The 22,688-nt window shown below is 35.4% G+C and overlaps 1 protein-coding gene and 1 long non-coding RNA gene across 4 annotated transcripts in view; one reads left to right on the plus strand and one right to left on the minus strand.

Moving 5' to 3' along the window:
• CSMD1 (CUB and Sushi multiple domains 1) overlaps positions 1-22,688 on the plus strand; it is a 1,033,500-nt gene that overhangs the window by 703,594 nt on the left and 307,218 nt on the right. For both annotated transcript variants that reach the window (XM_015284920.4, XM_015284921.4), the window contains exon 8: positions 17,768-17,855. In XM_015284920.4, coding sequence (XP_015140406.2) covers positions 17,768-17,855 — 88 coding nt within the window. The remainder of the gene's footprint in view (positions 1-17,767; positions 17,856-22,688) is intronic.
• On the minus strand, positions 499-7,892 carry LOC121110166. Of its 2 annotated transcripts, XR_005858153.1 has the most exons (6): positions 7,719-7,892; positions 6,991-7,091; positions 4,058-4,151; positions 3,127-3,224; positions 1,946-2,051; positions 499-1,864 (listed from the first exon to the last, which is right to left on the minus strand). It is a non-coding gene; the product is annotated as an uncharacterized LOC121110166 (long non-coding RNA). The 2 variants fall into 2 exon arrangements; XR_005858154.1 differs by lacking the exon at positions 6,991-7,091.

Here is a 22,688-nt window from a genome sequence, read left to right on the forward strand (position 1 = left end):
CTTTTTTTTTTTCTTCCCCCCCCCTATGATTTGCTACTCCTTTTACTTGCTTTGTTTTGGCTGAGTATTTGCACATGACAGTTTGTTGTTAACTGGAAAAATGCTTGGAAGGTTTTAGTTATTTCTATCAGTCTTTCCAAATATTTATAATTTATGTTTGGCACAATTTGTAGGTTTATTACATGAAAAAAAGATAAATTTAACTTTTTTTATCAGTTTTATAATTTTAAGGTGAATTCAAGATTTTTCTGAAGACATCCAGCAAGATTAAATGTGTGTGGTTTTCAAGAATACGTTAGGTATTATTTAATAAGAACAAATTCTTCATTTGCAAACAGACTTGTAATACACTTAATTTGGATGCCTGTTTCATAATTTTGCACTTATCTTTTAACTGTCTTTTTTTGTGAAATATTATTACTCATCTAAATTAGTTTCTGGTTTGATATTCTTTGTCTAAACAGCAGTTTATTAGTAGTATAATAGTCTGTCTAGAAGTAGGAACTTAATTGACACATTAAAAGCTGTTGTCTTTGTTTGCTAGCTTGGTTGGGTGTTTTTTTGTTTGTTTTTTTTTCATGTAGACTATGGAGTTTTCTCAGGACAAAAATATCCGGACAGAATTCTTGGAAGAATAATTTAAAGAAAATTATGGTTTAAATTTATTTTTGTGACTTTAGCAAATGCAGTTATCCCAAGTCTCTCCTACGAAAGACAGTTGTCATATCAGAAAGATTTTCACAACATCATGTATAGAACATAACAAAAATTATAGACCAAAAGCCCCGTTAGTGCTGCCAAATTAGGAATCTCGGTTGTCAGAACTTGTTGTATATGATAGGAAGCTTGTTAGTGAAGTTCTATGACCAGGTAATATGCTATTGTAAATTCTACTGTATATGGTATTGTATATTGTATGATTTAACTCTCAAGAAAAGAAATTGTGAGTAGAAGAACTAGATTTCATGCCCCTCTTTTTTACTCATGCACCAAGCATTGTCATCTCATTTCAGCTAGACAAACTCAGAAACAGCAAAACAGGCAGTTGGGACTGGAATGAGTTTTCGATTGTTTTGTTTGTTTTGTTGTTGTTGTCTTGTTTTTGCTTACATGACATAATTACTCAACTAGTATTTCTAGAATTTGTAACAAGTTTTAGCATTTGCCCTCCTTCAGCACAGGAAGGGCATGGGAGGATGTAGTCAGTACGTGGCTGTGTCTCTCTACTGCTCCTTCCCTCTTACGGTGTTCATCTGCTCCAGCATGGGCCCTTCACAGGCTGCAGTTCTTCAGGATAAACCTGTTCCATCATGGTCTCCTCTACACGCTGCAGGGACATCTCTGTTCTGATGCCTAGAGCACCTCTTCCCTTTTCTTTTCTGGCCTTGGTGTCTACAGGATTGTTGCTCATACTTTTTCTTCCCTCACTCCCCTCTCAAACACTGTTGTTTGTTTTCTACACTTCTAATATGTTTCCCAGTGGTACAATCTTGGCATATGTGCAGCAGGAACTGACGGTGCAGCAGAGGGCAGCCCTGGCCACACCTCACAATGCAGCCTGCGGCCCCACTGCCAGCTCTGTGTTGTGGACATGCAGTGCAATTCTTAAATCACACATTCAGAATATGGCATGATTAATTTATTCATGCTGTGTGTAGTTTTCAGTTTTACCATGACTGACACACATGTACTGTTTTGCACTGTAAAATCTCACATTTTTGTTCTGCATGAGAGTCTTCCCCTTGACTATGTATATCCTTATAACAGCAAACACACTCAACATTTCACGTTGAACAGAAAACTGGATCTGGGGATAGGACAGTCCAGTGCATTTTGAAGTGAAATACTGGATCTGGCTGCACTACTGCAAGAAAAAGAGGGAGTTTACTTTCAAGGGATCCTTGGAGATCTCCAGGTACAATCTGAACATACAGCAGCACATCACCTTGTATCTGTGTTTGCAGTTGCTCTTCTGCCAGTCACCCACCAGTCCAGATTTTCAGGACATCAGAGTATGTGAGGTATACCACAAAGCACAAACTTTCATTTTTCTGCAGAAAGAAAAAATAAAATAAAAATAACACGATCAAAAGCCTACTATTTGGAAAAGAGAAGGGCAATTTAGAAAGAGTATTACAATCAGTTGTGGTTATTTGATCCTCTACTGAGGTTAAATAAACTTGTGAATTGTTTTCTTTCACATGTTCGCAGAGGTCCATAAAGACCATAAGAACAATCATGGGGTGATGCGGCAAATCTAGTTATAGTGGTTCCTTAGATTCCAGAGACAAATCTGATGGTGAATATTTCTGGCAGAATACAACTCATCTTTTGTACAAAGTCAATAAGGATGTGCAGGGCATAAAATCTCTCTGATAAGTAACTGCATTTCAGTTCAGGAGAATTGAAATTGTCATAGGGACCTGGAATGTTGTAGTATGTTGATTCACAAGCCTCAGTTTAATTAGTGCCTGGCTGACATTTCTATTTACGCATGTCAGCTAGTGTAGCTTCACGTGAAGTATTTTTGCTTATCAGTGTGGGTGCCACTGACCTAAAAAAATCTAACACAGTAATATAATATGATTGCAACAATCACAGCCTAAGTAGATCTTGCTTGTTTCTTCTGTCAAAGTGATGGAATTGGCTTTTCACATCAGTAATCCATGTTCGATTCATATTTCTATTTTAACAGCTGGAGGCTGTCATGGGTGAAATGAGACTTGTCAGCCTCAGAAAAAGTAGCAAGCATGCACATCTAAACTGATCTCAAAATGAAATTTTCAGTTTTAAGGAACTTTGGGAGTGGCAACAAGATTACAGAATATCTGTTTCAAGTTGTCTAGGGAAAAATATAATGACTCTTGAGTACATTTTCATGCTGAGCTAGCTTCAGAAGGCTCATGCATGGTATTTGATTATTTCTTTCAATTAATTACTATGAGCTACATTTTATCAAGACGTAAAGCTGAGCTGTTCTGATATTTGCTAGAAATGGGTTACTGATAAAATATATCTTGGTCTAGTTTAAAGGGACCTAGGACATTCTTACATCAGATTGGAAGACTGTAGACAATCTGACTAATACAGATTCTCAAGAACTATTTAAAATTTATTATAAGTTACCTGAATTCCTGGTTGAATTACTGGCACCTTCATGTTACAAAGAACAGAATCTACATAGGTTGCTCCAAAAGTAATGCCTCCTCTTATTTCCATGGAAACTACAACAGATAGAAAGAACACAGTAACACTATTTGATAGAGCAAATTCTCAGATAGAAAACACTATTTTTCAAGATAACTATTAGCTAAATTTTTTTCACTGCATGCCATGATAATAAAAATCTGCACCAATGGAAATCACCCACTGTTGTTCTCACTTTGCTGCAATGCATCACCCACTTCCTCACTGTGCTCACATCTATTCTTTGGTCTCTATAAATGTTAAGGAAGCATCTATGAATGTCAGTCAGTGTGTTTTTGTGTGTTCCCCCTCCTCCCCCCCCCCCCCCCCATGGAGGGATTCGATGCTACACCTTTGCTTCATGCACACTTCCATGTCAGGTGCTGTTTTGTCAGATTGCCCCTTTGCTGCCATCTGTTTCATGGCAACAAAACGTAACAGAATACTGATGAGAAGTTTCAACCTCTACTACCATACCATGAACATCCTCCTCAGACATTATGGGCCGGCATAATAAAATTGGAGACGCTACTTTCAGATCAGCCCTCATATGAGTTTATTCATAAAATCATGTATTTTACTTGTGATTAAAAACAACAGCTTATCTTAATGATACGCCTCCACTTCAAAATGCAAACAGTCTTTCACTTCAGCTGGAGAAAAATATTCTAATCAACAAAATCTCAATTTTCTGTGATGATTTACTCTTTCAAATAGGTAGGGGTATGGTGATTTCTTTTAATTTAATTTAATTTTTTTTTTAAGGGTGAATTAATAGGTAAAACCCCTCAAAGGAAGTTTTTGCTTTGCTTCTCTTTTTGTATTGGGACCAAAGCCATTGCTTATTCAAAGTTTGTATCAGTTTACTTACACTTTGAGCAGCAGAGCATATTTGAGGAGCCAGTATAACCTCTTTGCCCCTTTCCCTTAGGAATTAATAGGTTGACATGAATAAGGTACAGACTCTGTGGAAGTAGGAGGAAGAAGAATTATGAATTATTAGTTTGGTATTTCACCTGAATAAACAGAGCCACCAGAATTATTGAGGTTATATATGCAGGATAGATGTGTGTATATGATGCACAGGTGCCATAGAGAATTGTGATTACTTAGGGTTGTTCCTTTTGTTTTGTTTTTTACTGTTTTTTATAGTTTAATATTGTAATAGTGAGAAAAGTGGGAGGAAAAAGCCAAATCAGAAGATGTTGCAGCTGACATCTGCCCTTCTAAACATAATGAAGAGAGGAAAAGAGCCAAGCTGAAATAGCATTTTAAATGTTTGTGCTGTATGTTTCAAAGATAAACAGAGTGTGATATATTGTATACAGCTGCACATCATCATGTACAAAAGAAAAACACTTATTTTGATGGTGTTTACTTCATTTCTCTAAAACTTGAAACTGAGAATTTACAGAATTAGAGAAAAGAGAAAGGAACACGTTTTTGAAGAAATGTTATGCTCTGAAATGGTTCATTTATCTATGATATGGTGTTTTTCTCTTTTGGAATACTATCCCTAATTACAGCACTTACAGACAATTTAGGTCACAAGGCATTATAATCTTATGTCAAGTGTACTCTGAGCCACTCTGCGTAAAACATCAGTACAAATCATGTACTGCTGCTATTCTAGTTCTTGCACTTCCACACATAAGACCAAGTTCTATTTTTTGAAGTAGTGTCATAAAATATGCACCCTACATACTTATGTTATTTAATGTCAATTTAGGTAATTTAAATAGCTAATAGATATTTTCAAGTGAGGCAAGCTAACAGTTGCCTACAAATTTTTTCAACCAACTTTTGAAAAAAGCGTAAATGACATGTTTATGAGACAAAATGGTACAGAGATTTCTGATATGGTCCTAGTTATACAAACCTCCATATAATTCCTGATGTTTACACAAGACATCATAATCATTTTCCCTGAGTAGGAGCCTGGAAAAGTAGTAACTACTATTAAAAATACATGTAATGAGTCCTATCCCTGAGGTAAAGCATTTCATGCTATGTTGACAGAAAGTGTTTCACTGTACTAAAGACTCTCAATTCCTATGTTCATTCTGGAATCAGGATATCCAAAAGGAAGCAGAGGTCATTGCTTTCTTCTAATAGAGGTGGGCAGATCAGCATAAAGGGTAGTCTCTCTTCTGAACTGATGTTTTTTGCAGTGTGTTTATAAGAGTGTAAAAAGAGAAAAATGCTCACAGAAGCAAATGGTCATTATCTACTTTTGGATTTAGCCATGTAAATGTTACTTTAAACGCAAAATTGTTTGGGGACTTATATGATCAAAATGACCATTAGAGAAATCATCAACAGTGGATGTATGTTAAATATGGAACTGGGAGTTCTTGGTAACTGTAATTCTACTTTTGGTGTACCCACATACATCTTGCAGATTTAATTTACAGGTATCTAACTTCAATAATGGGAATCATAGAATTGCTAAGATTGGAAAAGATCCACAGGATCATCCAGTCCAACCATTCTTTCCAACCAAATCTTTCTCATTCTATGTGTATAAGGTGACAGAGGCTCTGCAAATTTAAAAAGAAGCACAGCCATTTGTTTTCCATTAACCTTCTGTATGTCACTTGGTTAGCCACTTGCTTTGACAGACTGCTTTATCTCTGCTGTGCTATCAATATAAAACATATCATAATAAAACAAGTTCAGCAAGCATCAAGCGTTCAGTGCCTGCAGGTGTCCTCTACAATTCTGGAAAACAGTATCAATACAGTTTGCACAATGAACATATACTATCACTGAACATACTGAGTAGTGTGCGTACATAGTCTCTAAAAAAGAGATCATAGAATCATAGAATTGCTAAGGTCGGAAAAGACCCACAGGATCATCCAGTCCAACCATTCACCCTTCACCAATGGTTCTTGCTAAACCATGTCACTCAACACAACATCCAAATGCTCTTTGAACACCTCCAGGGTGAATGACTCCACCACCTCCCAGGGCAGCCCATTCCAGTGTCCGACCACCCTTTTACAGAAGTAGTATTTCCTAACATCCACCCTGAACCTTCCCTGGCACAGCTTGAAGCCATTCCCTCTAGTCCTATCACTAGTCACCCGAGAGAAGAGGCTGACCCCCAGCTCACTACAACCTCCCTTCAGGTAGTTATAGAGAGCAGTAAGGTCTCCCCTGAGCCTCCTCTTCTCTAGACTGAACAATCCCAGCTCCTTCAGCCGCTCCTCCTAAGACCTGTGCTCCAGACCCCTCACCAGCTTTGTTGCCCTCCTCTGGACACGCTCCAGGGCCTCCATGTCTTTCTTACAGTGAGGGGCCCGAAAACTGGACACAGTACTCGAGGTGCTGGCCTCACCAGTGCTGAGTACAGGGGGACAATTACTTCCCTGTTCCTGCTGGCCACACTATTTCTGATACAAGCCACGATGCCATTGGCCTTCTTGGCCCCCTGGGCAAACTGCTGGCTCATGTTCAGTCTAGCATCAATCAACACCCCCAGGTCCATTTCCTCTACACAGTCTTCCAGCCACTCCCCCAAGCCTGTAGCGTTGCCTGGGGTTACTGTGGCCAAAGTGCAGGACCCGGCATTTGGTCTTGTTGAATCTCATCCCATTAGGCTTCAGCCCAGCTATCCAGCCTATCCAGATCCCTCTTGTAGGGCCTCGCTACCCTCAGGCAGATCAACACTTCCAGCCAGCTTGGTGTCATCTGCAAACTTACAGAGGGTGCACTCAATGCCCTCATCCAGGTCGTCAATAAAGATATTAAAGTATATGAAGATATAAAGATATCCCAACTGAACTTCATATAGCTTACCTTTTGGGAGCATTGTGCATCCCTTACAATCTTGCCAGTTAAATACGAGTGTGCCTGCACTGCACTTCAATCATGATCACTTGCAAACAGTGCAAATATATCTGAAGAAGTTTAATATTGATGTATTTATTATATTATTTACTTTATAACTAAATGAAATTTATGTTGTACTGAAAAACATGCTGCTCAAGCTATTTAGTTGAAGAAGTGAACAGAGAAATCACACCTTCAAAATTAACAGCTTTGTTCTGTCAAATGTTATGACCTTGAAGCCATGTTTATTAATAGATTCATTCTCTTCCCGTTTATGATTTTAATGTGGTTGTTATTTTTCTGAAGCTGGTATAGCTAAAGACTGATCTTGTACTGGATTTGTTCCATTTCATCCATAAACTTAATCAGTGGAAAGGTATACGTTAATGATCGTGAAGTTTAAGATACTCACTAGAATGCTCTCCTGCTGCCCCAGTAGACTTACTTGGCTACACGTTACATACATTTCATTGTGATCATATGAACTAAAACTGCTACATACCAATTAGCAGAATTTCTCTGATCTTTTATTTCTTGTATTTCTAAAACATTTTTTACCTCAGAGAGATCTGAAAAGAAAAGCTTCTATCTATGAATTCTTAACATTGTGTCTGAAAGCAAGTGCTTACCACAATATTTGGAATTTCTGACTTCACTGTTTGATTATCTATGTCAAACTACACAACTATACTCACTCTTATGGCTTTTTTTTTCCTCTTCCCTCTGATACAAATATACTGTTTTAAATTCAAGAAGAGAGAAAGGGAGAGAAATAACCATATCACTACACCAATACACTTATGACCTGAGCATTTTGGAAGAGAAGAGGGTTACTGGGAGTAGTCAGCATGGGGTGGTCGTGCTCAACTAACCAGTGACTCTATGATGTCATCATCAGCTGGGGGGATGGGTGGAGATCAGTGGATGTAGTCTACCTTGATTTCAGCAATGCATTTTGTCACTGTCTCTCACAACATCCTTATAATAAAGCTAAGGAAGTGTGGAATAGATGAGTGGATGATGAGTTGGTTTGAGAACTGGCTGTCTGGCAGAGCTCAGAGTGTTGTGATCGGTGGTGCAAAATCCAGTTGGAGACCTTATTTAGCAGTGTTCCTCAAGGGTTGGTGCTGGGTCTGGTCTTATTCAACATCTTCATCAATGACATTGATGAGGGAATAGTGTCCACCCTCAGAAAGTTTGCTGATGATACAAAGTTGGGAGGAATGGATTATACACAAGATGGCAGTGCTGCCATTCAGCGAGACCTGGGCAGAGGAATCAGATGGGATTTAATAAGAACAAGTGTAGAGTCTTGTATCTGGAAAGGAATAACCGCATGCACCTGTACAGGTTGGGAGATGATATGCTGGAGAGGAGCTCTGTGGACAGGGACCTGGGGATCCTAGTGGATGACAGGTTGGCCCCGATGGCTTAGAAAGCCAGTGGCATCCTGGGCTGCATTAAAAAGAGCATGGCCAGCAGATCAAGGGAGGTGATCCCTACCCCTGTGCTCTGCCCTGCTCAGGCCTCATATGGAATACTGTGTCCATTTCTTGGCCTCCTGGTGCAAGAGAGACAAGGATCTCCTGGAGAGAGTCCAGTGGAGGGCAACAAAGATGATAAAGAGCCTGGAGCACTTCTCTTCTGAGGAAAGGCTGAGTGACGTGGGTCTGTTCTGCCTTGAGAAAAGAAGACAATGGGGGGGATGTGATCAATGTCTATAAATATTTCTATGTATATGTATATACGAGATATTAACTGTATAGCTATTTTGCATACTAATCCAACAAAAAATAGGGATTTCTTAAACACCATCATCTTAAACCTGATTGATATCTAAAATTATAATTTATAGTCACTTTCAGGATTACTGACGAAATGGCAGCATTCAGTAAGATGCTGCATAGCTATTTCTAAAGAAAAAAAGAAAGACTGTCTTGTGAATCAATAAAGTATGTTATGAAGTGGAAGTATGTTTACAAGTAAATAGTTTTATGAGGTGACTGTATAACCTGACACTGGTGAAAAATGGAATTTTCCCAAGTTCTAAGACACTGAAGTCAGAACAGCAGGCTGTGTTTCATTCTTTTGAAAAGAATGCTTCTGGATATCCCATAAAATTGCTCTTCACTACTGACCATCTCCATCAGCTTTGTTGTTTCAAAGTAAATTACCAGATTTCTTGCATTTCTGAATAAAGTGGCACTGGAAAAAACAACTCTAATTTTATATGTGTTTTAAGCCTTACAGCAGAATGTGTGGTTTGCAAAGGAAATAGGTATAATGGTAATTTCATTTTCATGTCAAGTTTATGCTTCTTCTTTATGTTATGTGGCATGCAAAATAAAGGGTAGTATGTTTATTTTTAAAATAAAAATATTCATATATTTTGCCTATCAGATAAAATCCTTGTTTCTCATTATTACTGACATTTTATCTAGTGACTTCAATGAGGTCAGGATTTTCCATTTTCTTGTGTCTTGAGTGCTATGTAACTCTGATAAAGTGAAGTATTTTCTCGTTGACAAAAGAGAAGTATTTTTCAGCCAAATGCAGATTTTGTAAATGGTGCAAGAATTTTCTCACCTGCAGCAAGGCATAAAAAATAATGCTTTATTCTGAAATATGGTGTGGAATTAATCACAAAAGAGTTTGTAATATCTTTGTGTGAAAGTCTTGAACATTGTAAGACCTTGTTAGGCTTGATGACTATAGGTACACCATCCCCCTGCCTCAACTCCCAAGGTAGATATGGCGGACACACTTGATTCTGAACTATTACTTTTCATAGAATCATAGAATGGTTTGGGTTGGAAGGGACCTCAAGGATCACAAAGCTCCAACTCCCCTGCCACAGGTAGGGCCACCAGCCTCCACATTTAATCCTAGACCAGGCTGCCCAGGGCCCCATCCAACTTGGCCTTGAACACCTCCAGAGACAGGGCATCCACAACTTCTGTGGGCAGCCTGTTCCAGCACCTCGCCACTCGCAGTAAAGAACTTCCCCTTGATATGTTGACAGTGTGGAAATTAAAATATAATCCAGTTCTCTGTATGTTCTATTTCATAGGTAAAATATAGTTTACTTACAAATTATTGCTAAAACTAAAATCACTTCAAGTAATACTTTAATTAGACTAAAATACAGATATTTAATTATACTAAAAAGGTCAATATTCGATTTTTAAAAAGGTCAATATTTGATTTTTTCCATCCACAGCTCCCAAATGTGAAATTTCTCAGCTATGTGAAAATACATTTGTTTAGATTCTCTCATTGATCCAGGGATAAATATAAAATAAAGCTTTTTTTTTTTTCTTTTTTTTTTTTTTTTAAATGAGTGAGAAGGCTCTTCATGATTTCAAGAAAAGCGGTACTAATAAGCACACAGACTGAGAGCTGTGCACCTGGCCAGCCTTAAGTTGCTTCATTAAGCTGGAATAAATCCTGACTTCAGCTTTTGAAAAGAGAGTAGGATTAATTCAAGGGAGAATTAGTCAAATTCCCTTGGGAAATCAAAACAGAACAAAACAAAGTAAGATTTTTATTTACATATTTATGGACAAAACCACTATTGGATTTATGTAAGGGCAGTTTATTCTCAGACCTTATGTTCACTCAGGAATAAATGGGTAAGTAAGACTTACCAGCTGTTTTAGTTACAGCCTATATATGTTTACAGTTAGCAGCTGGAGAATGGAGTGCCATGAATATCAGTAAATCATCTGGGTTCTTTATTTTAAGCATGTGTTGACAGCAGCAGTCTAGTGAAATGATGATATGTGTGTCTGAGGTGCTAGAGCTTATTCAAAACAGCTAGAAGAATTATCTTTAGTGTATGAAAATGATTTCTTTTTTTCTAATTTCTACTGCGTAAATGCATATGTTTGATCTGACTTTTAAAACAAGAAGAATCGTTAAACTTTGCTGACAAATTCCTCAAGCTAAAATACTCTTACAGGTGGCAACAATGGAGAGCTGCAGAATAAAATGAAATCTAGTATCTGTCTATGGATTGAAGAATGAATAGAACAATACTTTCAAAGACTTCTTAATCATTTAAGAAATAACAGTAGCATCTGAATCTGTGTTCTGGGCCCCGATTCGCTTTTGAATAGCTTTTTTCTCCTGGTATAACAGCCCAAATTGACCTTATGCAGCTATGTCAGCTAGTGTCAACATAATGTTCACAAGTGTTGTATGTTTCCTGTTTACAAGTACTGTAAATCATAGAATCAAAAAAGTCACAGAATTGTGTGGACTTGGAAAGGACCTTTAAAGGTCAGCCAGTCCTACTCCCCTCAGTGAATGGGGATGTATACAGCTAGATCAGGTTGCTCAGAACATTGTAATCAATTCAAATAGGTAAATTACAGAAAGAGTTTGAAGTGGCTTCTTGAAAGTAGTTAAACTGTTGTACTAGAAAACTTTAATTGCCTGTCCTTCCTTGCTTGAATTTTCCTTCTCTTCTGTCTTTCTGGATTTCATTAATCTGCCAGTTCTTCATTAGAATTAGTTTCACTCAAGTGCTTCTGTCTCCAGCAGATCAGGTGTTATTCTGTTTCTCCTAAAAGCTTTACTTAAAGCCTATGAGAGTTGGCTTTAAGTATGTGCACCATCAGTTACTGCTAACAGTAGTTATCCTCTCTTCTAGATGATTGGATAAATTTGTACCTCCCCCCGACCCCCTTCCCCCCCCCCCCCCCCAAAAAAAGTAGCTCCCTTTGTACAGTTTAAATGTATATCTTTTTTTTTTATCATGGTATTTTGGTTTCAGGTATTATTTTTACTCAAATCTGTTCTTTCTACAACATATATGATTTTATTTAATTCTAAGGCAGTATCAACTAATAAGCAAAGCTCTGATCTATATAAACATGTAAATTAGGGTACACACTTGGTAATTTTCATGTATGTTTTCTGCAAAAGACGTAACAGGAAAAAAAGAGTTAAATCCATTTTGTGTCCTCATTCACTGAAGTGTTCAAGAGACAAAACAAAAGCTTTGTTAAGTAGTCAAAATTACGTAGACCAATATTAGTAAAATGATTTTTTGTAATTTTTCATATAAATCTGTTTCCCCTTATATGACTGTGTCTTTTAATAAAAGAATAAATAAAATGAGATAGAGATTATTTGGTGCATGTAAAAACATTGTTTATAAGTAAGTTTACTTGTGACTTCTACTAGCTGCTCTATTATTTGCATTAAGGCACTATATTGAAATAGCTAATGCTTATGTGCTGCTTATAAATACAGCACATTGGAAGTCTCCTAGTAAATTTGTTTGAAAAAAAAAAAAAAATCATTCATTCATTTTGATCTGCATAAGTAATAAATTTGAAAGCTTGAAATTGTCCTCAAGAGAGGGATAATTGAAAATTTCAAACATGCATAGCATAACTTATTGTGGAAACTTTCATTCAATTAATTCTGTCTGTGACTGTACTTGGAAAATGAACTTTTGTATCCTAAGGTCTTCATGTTCATCTATTAATTCTAAATGTCTAGATAATAATAAAATATCCAGTGTAGTCAGCCATTTTTATACAATTATAATCTTCTATACCTTTTCTCCATATATTGTTATGCCAGGACATAAGTATATACATTTAGTATATACATCTGTCTTTTCCAGCAACCACATTTTTCACTGTTATGTGCAAATAATATCAAGGGCATTTGATAAAGAATAATTGAAAATGTTTTGTGTTCACTTTTGAAGCATAATTTTTAATGACCAAAATTACATTTAGAATTATTTTTTATTATTTTTTTTAGATATGAATCAAGTTTTTCAAAAATTAAAATGTAAATAAATGTAAATCTACAAAGCTTATGAATAATAAAGTTGTGTCTCAATTAGTGCAGCTCTTGTCTTGTTTCATTGAGACAGTGATTGCACTTATGGGTGATTTCTTGGCTGGAAAGAGGCTGCTATTTACATGTCAGCTTTTATTTGCATCATAATAGAAAGATAAAGTACCCATTCTTTGTAAAGTCTTGTTCAGTTAACCGGCTTGTCAGTCTCTGATAGAAAACTGCTATTTCTTATTATATCTTTCCACAGTGCATTTTGGGGTCTTTTCTTTTCCCTAACCTCCAGGCACTATTTGACAAGGCCATCTTGTAGGTGATTCTGGTAATTTTTGGTTTAATTTGAAAAGTATTCAAAACAAACTATTGAAGGAATGTGTGTACCTCAGTTTGTATAATCTGTTTTATGTTTGTTTAAACCCAGAATATTTCTATGAGTTGCTGATATCCGTAGAAGAATGTGTAAATAACCAAAAAGACTGCCAAAGCATGTTATACTTAAAATTTGTCACTTCAAATACTTTTTCTGATGTTAGTCTCATGGAACATGTACCATATTCTGTCGCTGATGGTTCCTTGAATAACTGTGCAGAATAGTGTGAAGAATTATCTATGTAAAGCAATTTCTTATTCTCATATTTGACAGTATTATACACACCTTTACTTAGTTTTTACAACAGAAAGGCTATACAAAGGGCATATTAAAACTGTACTGTGACAGGCTGGTATTGACAGTTAGAAAGTACACTTTGGTGTGTGGTGTAGAACAATTCAGTGCCCTAAATTTCTGTGTCATTAACTGTACCTTTCCTCTGATTTCACAGGAAAAAAAAAAAAAAAAAAAAAGTCATGGTCTTTTCTGTGGTGTCCAGCACCAGGACAAGAGGCAATGGGCACAGATTAGAAAACAGGAGGTTTTGTCTCAACACACATCTTTACTGGCCACACTTCTGTGCTGTGTGGGTGACAGAGCACTTAAACAGGTTACCCGGTGATTGCAGGGACCTTTCCCTGGAGATCTTCAAAAGACACCTGGATGTAGTCCTGGGTACCTGCTTTGGGCATCCCTGCTTGAGCAGGGGTTGGACCAAGTGGACCCAGAGGTCCTTTCCAACCTCAGCTTGTGATTCTGTGAAATCACAAGAAAGATGCAAAAAATATGAAACCCTATAAAACCATGAATAAATCCAACAGTATCCTTTTAAGAGAGTACAAACAACAGCAAAAAGAAGCATTTTTCTTTAAATGAAATGGTGTAGTCAGCAGAACTAGGAGGTGGTTATTCTCTGTACTAGGCACAGGTGAGGCCACACCTTGAGTACTGTGTTCAGTGTTGAGCCCCTCATTAAAAGAAAGACATTCAGGCCCTGGAGTGTGTCCAGAGAAGGGCGATGAACCTGGTGAGGGGTCTGGAGCACAAGTGTTAAGGAAAGTGACTGAGGGAACTGGAATTGTTTTGTCTGAAGAAGAATAGGCTCAGGGAAGACCTTATCACTCTCTCCTATAACCCAAAAGGAGGTTGTAGTGAGGTGAGGTTCAGCTTCTTCTCCTGCGTAACTAGCAATAGGACTAGAGGGGATGGCCTCAAGTTGTGATATTCAGAAAAACATATTCTCGGAAAGAGTAGTCAGGCATTGAAAAAGGCTGTCCAGGGAAGTGGTGGAGCCTGGAGGTTTTCAAGAAAAGGGTAGATGTTGCACTGAGGGACATGGTTTAGTGAGTGTGGTGCTGGTGGGTTGATGGTTGGACTAGATGATCTTGGAGGTCTTTTCCAGCATTAGTGATTGTTTGATTCTGGAAAAGATTAAGCATGCAACGGAATTAATTTGAAGATGTTTTAGAGAGGATTTCTGAGAAAGACTTCAATGATGAAATATATTCTGGAACTGAGATAATCAAATGAAAGATGGTACTTTCTTCTACATGTCAGTAACAGTGGATAATGGTCAAAAACAGTGGAAAAAGGGAAATCAGACAGGACTGGAAAACAGGAAGAAAAAGGTTTCTGACACTGAATGGGATTTGCTTCAGCATCTTTTCATCTGCTTTATGTTCGAATGATAAAAATAATAATAATAAAAAAATACTGACATATAAGGGTTTTAAGTATAATAACAAATAACCCCATATATGCAATAAAGACCCTGGTGTTTCTGAACACCAGTTAACACTCTGAAATTACTTAATGATTTCATTAATTTGTGATATATTTTTTTTTCCCCCACATGGAAAGATAAAATCAGACAAGCTTGTTTTACAGGGAATTTGATTTATTTTGTTATGACAGCATGTCATGCAACCACCACCATCTGCTAAAAAACACTTGACAGTTCATTGGGGAAAGCAGAAGGTAAAACTTAGGCTATGTTTACTGAGGACTGCAAACATCTAGGAAGATGTGCTGAGTTCCAGACATATGACACCTGCTCTGTTTCAAGAAGCATTTCTCTGTTCAAATGGTAGTGCGATAGTGATGTGTGAATGTACTGACAGGGGAAAAGAGTAGCTGAGAGAAAAAATTTGCACAGATGAATTTCCATCTGGGGGGATCAGAAATGCTATGAATAAAGTTTCAGTCAACATTTCCTGGTGTCCAAAGCAAAATACTTATGTAATTTGTATATATATCTGCACTGCGCTACAATGTTTTTGTATTTAAAACATTATAGGAAATGCAGTGTTCTCTACCTTGTATTACAGCTGTTATTATAAGGCTCAAGTCTAGAGAAGTTGGTATGTTCAATAACTGTATCAAATGGCTAATTTTCACTTTTTGGTGATTTTGTATTCCAAGTTGAACTGCACTTTCACTAACACAGCTACATTTCTGTGCCAAAAAGTTGTAAATACTTGTATTGTTGTTTTGTTGTTTGTTTATTTTCCTAGAAAATGAAAGAATTGGTAGTGTGAAGTTTATTTATTTTGAAGTACATAAGTGTTCAAGTAGGCTGCTTACTTAGCAAGATTGTTTTTTGACTGTAACAGCATTTCAAAGCTGACACTTCCTGAGAAACTACAAAATTAAATTCTCAGATTAAAATGCATGTTTACTAGATAGAAGAAATTTGTTTTGACAACCCTATAAACACACAAAAAAAATCTGTTAATCCACCTTATATTAGGGAAACTAGCAAGATTAGGCTCTCAGTCTGGAGTGCTTTCAAGATGGCAAATCTGTAGGGGTTTTTTGTTTGTTTGTTTGTTTTGTTTGTTTTTCAACTGAACTGTATTTTTTAATGCATTTTTAAAATTTATTTATCAGGAAACATTTTTTTCATGTAAAATAAGTTTCTAATTTTGTCTGAAAACTCATTTTCTGATTATCATAATCTTTCATCACCTAGCATAAAGAAAGATTTCTGGAACTATATACAACACAATTACTGTTGTTAAAAAGTGTGGACAAATGAATGGTTGCTTTTCTCAGCTTTTAAAATATTTTATGTGCCAAAATAAAAAGAAAAACAGCATAACTAAATGTTAAAACATTAATTGTTGCAGTTTCTTTAAGTAGAAGGTCAAATCAAGTGTTTTGGTAATTATAACAGCTTTGGCTGTAGTTATATTTTTATAGTACTGCAATGCATCTTTTTTTTTTTTTTTTTTTTTTTTTTTAGAAATTTTAATCTCTTGCAAAACTTTGGATTTCATATAAATTAATGGTCCCTGATGCTGCTGAAGATTTTATTACCATTTGATAGTACATATCATGCTTGTGACTATTCTTTCTGCCATTGTATTCAATTTGAAAGTATGTCACTGTGTAGGAGAACCAGACACATTTTATGTCTAATCTCTCATCACCTTTCATCTGTAATCCATTCAAGTTTGTACAGTTTATTTTATGAAACTAAAATATTTCAACTGTTTTGTTGTTCTTACTGTTGTTCGTTTGTTTGTTTGTTTGTTTAATTTTATTTAGGAAGAACATTCTGCCCTGTCCTTAAATTTTCTCAAAAATCTTTTAAGATGCAAATGCAGTTCTCAGATTTCTACTAGCTCTTTTCTTCCATGGGGGAAACAGAAAGATAGGAGTGTGTATGTAGCAATGTGTAAGCACACATATGCGTATATATGTGTGCATGATCACGTATGAAAGCATAAGTGTATTCAGGTTTTCTATGTATTCTGTACATTCAGTGTTGTGCTAAATTACTTTTTTACCCTATTAAGATTAATTACTTCTAATTCTGCATATTCCTTAAATACCTTTTACAAATTATGAAAAAAATATTTTTTTTAGCTTTGAGAGTACTGTGTGCCTAATATTAAATATCTGACAACCTGGAGGGAGAAACAATGGGGAACAGGGAATGGAAGAGTATAGGCCATCTTCTCTTTTTTTTTAAGAACTTAAAAGTCCAAAAGGATTTTAAAGCTCATTTGCATGTATGGATATTCAGCTGGTTACAAATTAATTGGTTTTTGGAGTTTTCTGTACATTTTTGAAATAAATTATATCATCTTCAAAATATTTGTTTGTTACAGTTTGGACCTTAGCTTTTGTATATTTCTAGTCTTTCTTAATTTTTTTTCTGACTGCAATCACACAGTGGTACATTGCAAGTTTTTCAGAAAATGACTTCACAAATGTTGTTTTTCCTCTCTGAGAAATGCCATGGGTGTTAGGGTATCCATAAAACAATGACCAGCTCCAGAAAATCAGTCACTTATTATTTCTCAGAAGTAAAACATGTTTGTTGGTGGTGTTTTTTTGGCTTTTTTTTTTTTCGTCGTAACTGAATAAAATAAACAGTATACCCAATAAATCAATTCTATGGGGCTTCTTTCAGTCAAAATTGAAACTGTTCCTGGAAAGAAAATAGGAATATGCATGTGGCCATAGAAATTAATATATGGGAAAAGTGGGAAAAGTGAAGAGTCATCTTTTAATCTACATGAATAATCTTTTTTCTTCACTTTTCAGTGACGCAGGGGGGGGATGCAGTTGCATCTGATACATGTCCTGATCCTGGGATTCCTGAAAATGGGAAAAGAGTGGGCTCTGACTTCAGGTAGGCACATTTAGTTTTATATATGACCTAGAGGAAGGTATTCATAGCTACAGAGTATGCAACCACAGATATGCATTTTCCCAATTTTTTGATGTATTGAGTCTTTGTCAAAATAGTTCCAGTCCATTGCAGGTCTTGATTGTTTTCACTTTTTTTTTCCCTGTTGTTTGTTTAAAATAATAAATTTTGGATCCTGATATTCTTTTCTATATATGAAAAGACAGAACTCTCTGCACAACATAAAAAGAATGTGGCAAGATAATTGTTTGTTTTCCCACTGTTTAAAGATATTGGAAATCTTGAGAAACATGGCAAATATTGTGTCCGATACATTTTGTTTGTCTTTTTTTGCTGTTACATTCATCTAAAAACAAAAAAGTTGGAGTGAAATGGACTACTGTGGAGGGAAGAGAAAGGTTTCTTTTTCATTTTTTGGCGGGAAAAGATAAAAAGATTTTAACCCTCAAGCAAGCCAATTGAACCTCCAGCTCTTGCACAGATTTATAAATTACTCAGAAGAAATGGAAAGAAAAACGTTATAGGAATTAGAAGGAATTTTGCAAATGTCTTTGTAACTGCAGAAAACAAAGTCAATTAGACATATTGCTCTTCAAAGAAATAGCATAATGGAAAGGTGAAGAATAATTTTTAAATGTATTTCTAACTACCCTTCCCTAGATTTTTCTCTGTTTACCCTCAAATGAAACTGAGAGGTCATGAACAACTAGAATACAGAGAGAATTAGTTATGTGCAGTCATAATTTCACTACCAACTTGACCCTGGCTAAATGATTTTTAACAAATAATGAACTGAAATAAGCTTTTAAATAAATATACTAGAGAAGAAGCTGTCCAGAAAAATATTTACTATATAACTGTTTTGTATATTATGATTCAGATTGGCGCATACAGTTGCTACAAAGGAAACTGTATGCTAAAAAGACATAGTATTCATTTCCTCTCCAAATGTCCGCTGTTTTACTAAAACATATGTAAGTTTTACCTTCATATTGACTAATGCTTGGTGTATTGAGGAGGGAAACATTAGTTGGTAGATGACTAGGTAAAAATGAGATACTAAAATACAACTCTTTCTCAAGATGTGTTGTGATGTTTGTGCATATTAAGCTGAGCAAAACTTGCATATATACAGTTATTTTGGAGAATATTTTGCTTTAGTATCTGTACCAGGTATGTATTACTTTATCTCCTCTGCCTCAGTGCTCTCCTCAATATGTAAAGTGTACATTTTCAAATACAATTCAAATTACAATTTTACAATTCTTCTGAAATCCTCTAAATAAAGTACTTAGTTGAAAGAATAGAAATCAGCATGTAGGATCACTGTTACAAGTGGAGAGAAAAAAGCAAAGATAAAGATAAGTAACCCACTAGTCTAAATGTTTAATACAAAATTAATTTGCACTGGAGGTGAATTCCCACTCCATTAACTATAGACCTAAGAATGATTTCAGCAGGTCAGGAGGGTGAGGAAACCTGAGCACATGACGCAGCAGGTGGCTCACAGAGCTGGTTTTGCTCACTCACAGAAACTGAAAAATCTCATTGCTGTCTACAAGCTACTTTTCATGAGGGCATAAGGAAGAGAAAGCTGGATTCTTCTCAGAGGTACACAGTGACAGGATCAGAGGCAATAGACACAAGTTGGAACATGGGAAATTCCTTCTAGATAAAGCAATTGTTATGTCAGTGGTCAAACACTGAAGGAAATTACCCAGACAGTTTGTAGAATTTCCATCCAGGGAGGCATTCAGAGCTGAGGTGAACAAGGCCCTGAGCATACTGTCCTAACTAAACTTGCCAAGAGTGTATGTCTTTTGAGTGGATGCTCACCAGAGGCCTCTTTCAACCTGATTAATTCCATGAATATCTTTGAATCTTGTGCAGATTGTATGTGTTTATGACGCAGTTTAAACTGAGGAGACTCTCATCTATTTATGGTCCAAGCCTGTGTCCTACCATCATTAAGCAACAACTGCACATGCAATCTGGCAGGTCTAACTGCACTGATAAGATGCAATAGGATAGGAAAGACAGTTAACTTATTTTCTTTTCTAGGCTGTAGTCTGTAGCTTGGAAGAGAAAGGGATGTAGATTTATTTTGGTGAAACAGGTGCAAACATCCAAACATCATAAAAGAGCTTAACAATTAATATTCATTAATATTAAACATAATATTAAAAAAGGAAAGCCCCAAAGAACCTTAAAGCACAAAGTATATTTTAAGATGTCTGAGGCCATCTAATATCAAAGAACCCCAACAAACATACATAACAGTATTTTGACAACAATTTCTGATGAATGAATGTGAGTTAACAGTATCTTAAATGGCTGGAGTCTACTTAAGGGCATTGCTTACTGAGCTGACAGAGCAAGGCTATTCCCCTTCTTCCTTCACTCCATTCAGCCTCTGATAATACTTTCATTTCAACCAATGTATCTTGTTCTTTTATTAGGACAATTGAATATATAAAGTATGCAAAAAGTAACATAAAGGTAATAGTATGATATAATGTAACTCTACAAATACAATGTGTGATTAATAAAAAGTTAATGTAATTTGACAATTTACTATTTTTTCATGTTTTTTAGACCTCCAATTCTGAATATTATCTGAAACAATAAATTCTGTTTTGCTTCTACATCTTACTTGTTATCTGAAAGCTAATTATACAAATGTTTTTTCATGTACTATAAACTAAGTTTTTAACACTAATTTAAAAGACATCATCTATTTTAAAGTGTATTTGTCTACATACATTGGTGTTCAAATAGATAATTTTGATGGAATTTCATTTTTTGTTCTCAGAAATGAAAAGTTTATCTCTTCCAGATTTATGGAAAAATAATGATGTTGCTTGCATATCTCCAATGCAGGGAAACAAAACACTGTGGAGAGTAAAAAGCAATGATTTTTTTTCTTCCGTTTTTTAGGAGGCGAGTAGAGACACCAAAAGGAGCTATTGTTCTTTCTTGTCAGGAGAATCCAAGCCGTAGACATAAGTTGAAACTAGAACATATGAAAATGCATTCCTCTTTATCAACTGTTCTTTCAAATATCTAAAATTATGTGTCTTGATCTGGATATCTGCATTTTATATATTATACAATAATGTTTAAACAATATATACATTTTATTATTCAAGCCCTAAACTATCAGGATAACATACTAAGTAGAATAAAAATCTTAATCTAATGCCTTCATGAAATTGTTTTAAATGCATTTCACACATGGATGCAAGTTTACAGTATCTTTCATTCTTTATATGGGTTATAATCTGACTGTCTCAACCTCCATTCTGCTGTATTTAGAATTTTCAGAATATTTTTTCGATACCAATTTGATTACTTTTTCATGTTTCTGGAATTATCTGCTTTCAGAAAAATCATTATAATCATAAACCTGATTTATTACAATAGATGCTTCTAAAAGGTTGTGTCTGAGCTGATATTAAAGCAGCTTAACAATAATTTTATTATTATAATTAATAAACCTTAATATAATAATTAATAATTAATAAACCTTAATTAAAGGTTTAACAAATAGTGTCTTCAAAGATGAATCCTGTGCAGAACTATCTGTCATTTTAGTAAAACCCATGACTGCTCTTCTATAACCTATCTAAATTTTAATTAGTTTTTTTAAAAGAACATGCAAAAATTGTACTTGTTAATTTGTATAGCTGGCATTCAAGTTTCTCTCCACTTTGACTCTAACACTGAGAGGCTTTTGAGTACTTTATGTTTCTACCATGCTCTTTAAATTGATGATTTGACTCGATTTTTTGGTTATTTTTAATACGCTTCAGTCAGCATGTTTTATTTTGCGTCACTTGGCTTGTGCTCAAACATTTCAAAAGATGATATCCACTGTGTAAAAAATATGACATTTTCATATTTCCAGATATCAGAGAAAATAAATATATACATGCTCTATAAATAGTAAAACGGAGTCATCAGAAGTGTATATATGAAACTAGTAAAGGAATATAAGAATATAAGGAAACTTTTTGTGTTTCCTTATATTTCTTACTAATGCATGCGTATCCTTATGCTTATTAATTTAAGGTATGTATTTGGAATATCTTTTTTTTTTTTTCAAGGGTTTTTAGAATGTTCTGAAGGACAGCAGACTATGTAAAATTAAGTATTTATATAGTGCATTTTCCATTAACTACTGAAGGAAGAAGTCAATATGCTCCCCGCCTTTGATTTTTTTTTCGACATGTAGGTCAAGCATCAAATATTAAGAAAAATGTTTTTTAAAGTTTTCCTAGATTTGTAGCATATCATTCAAATTTTAAGATATAAATAAAAAGAAAGATCCAATTAAAGTTCTGTGAAGGAAGTATAGCAGCACTTCATAACAAGGCATAAAATTTGTCTTTGGAGCATCTTCTAGAAAACAGAATAGTTGTTCTTGAGGGGTGGAAACAGGCTGAATCCTAGTGAATGAGATTATATTAACTTTTCCCCATAATACAATTTTAGCTGCTGAATTTTCTGATTGCCATCCTGTAATCCCCTGGTGTGTAGGACTCAGTGATGTAGAAAGACCAGAGTGAGAAATCTGTTTTATCAAGACATCTTGATTCACAATTAACAAGTGAGAATTTTCAAGAGCAAGAAAGCTAGCAGCAGAATTGGTTATTTAGGTTTGGAAACAAAGAATGTCAGAAATAATTGAAATGCTTTGAGGCAGAAAGAAATTAATGAAAGCAGAAATTTCAGTTCTCTTTTGGAAAGCTCTCTGACACACAGCAACTGGATATAGTTTATAAACTCTACATAAATGTTGGTCAGCGTTCTTCA

Source organism: Gallus gallus, chromosome 3 (assembly GCF_016699485.2).
Source record: "Gallus gallus isolate bGalGal1 chromosome 3, bGalGal1.mat.broiler.GRCg7b, whole genome shotgun sequence".
NCBI lineage: Eukaryota > Metazoa > Chordata > Aves > Galliformes > Phasianidae > Gallus > Gallus gallus.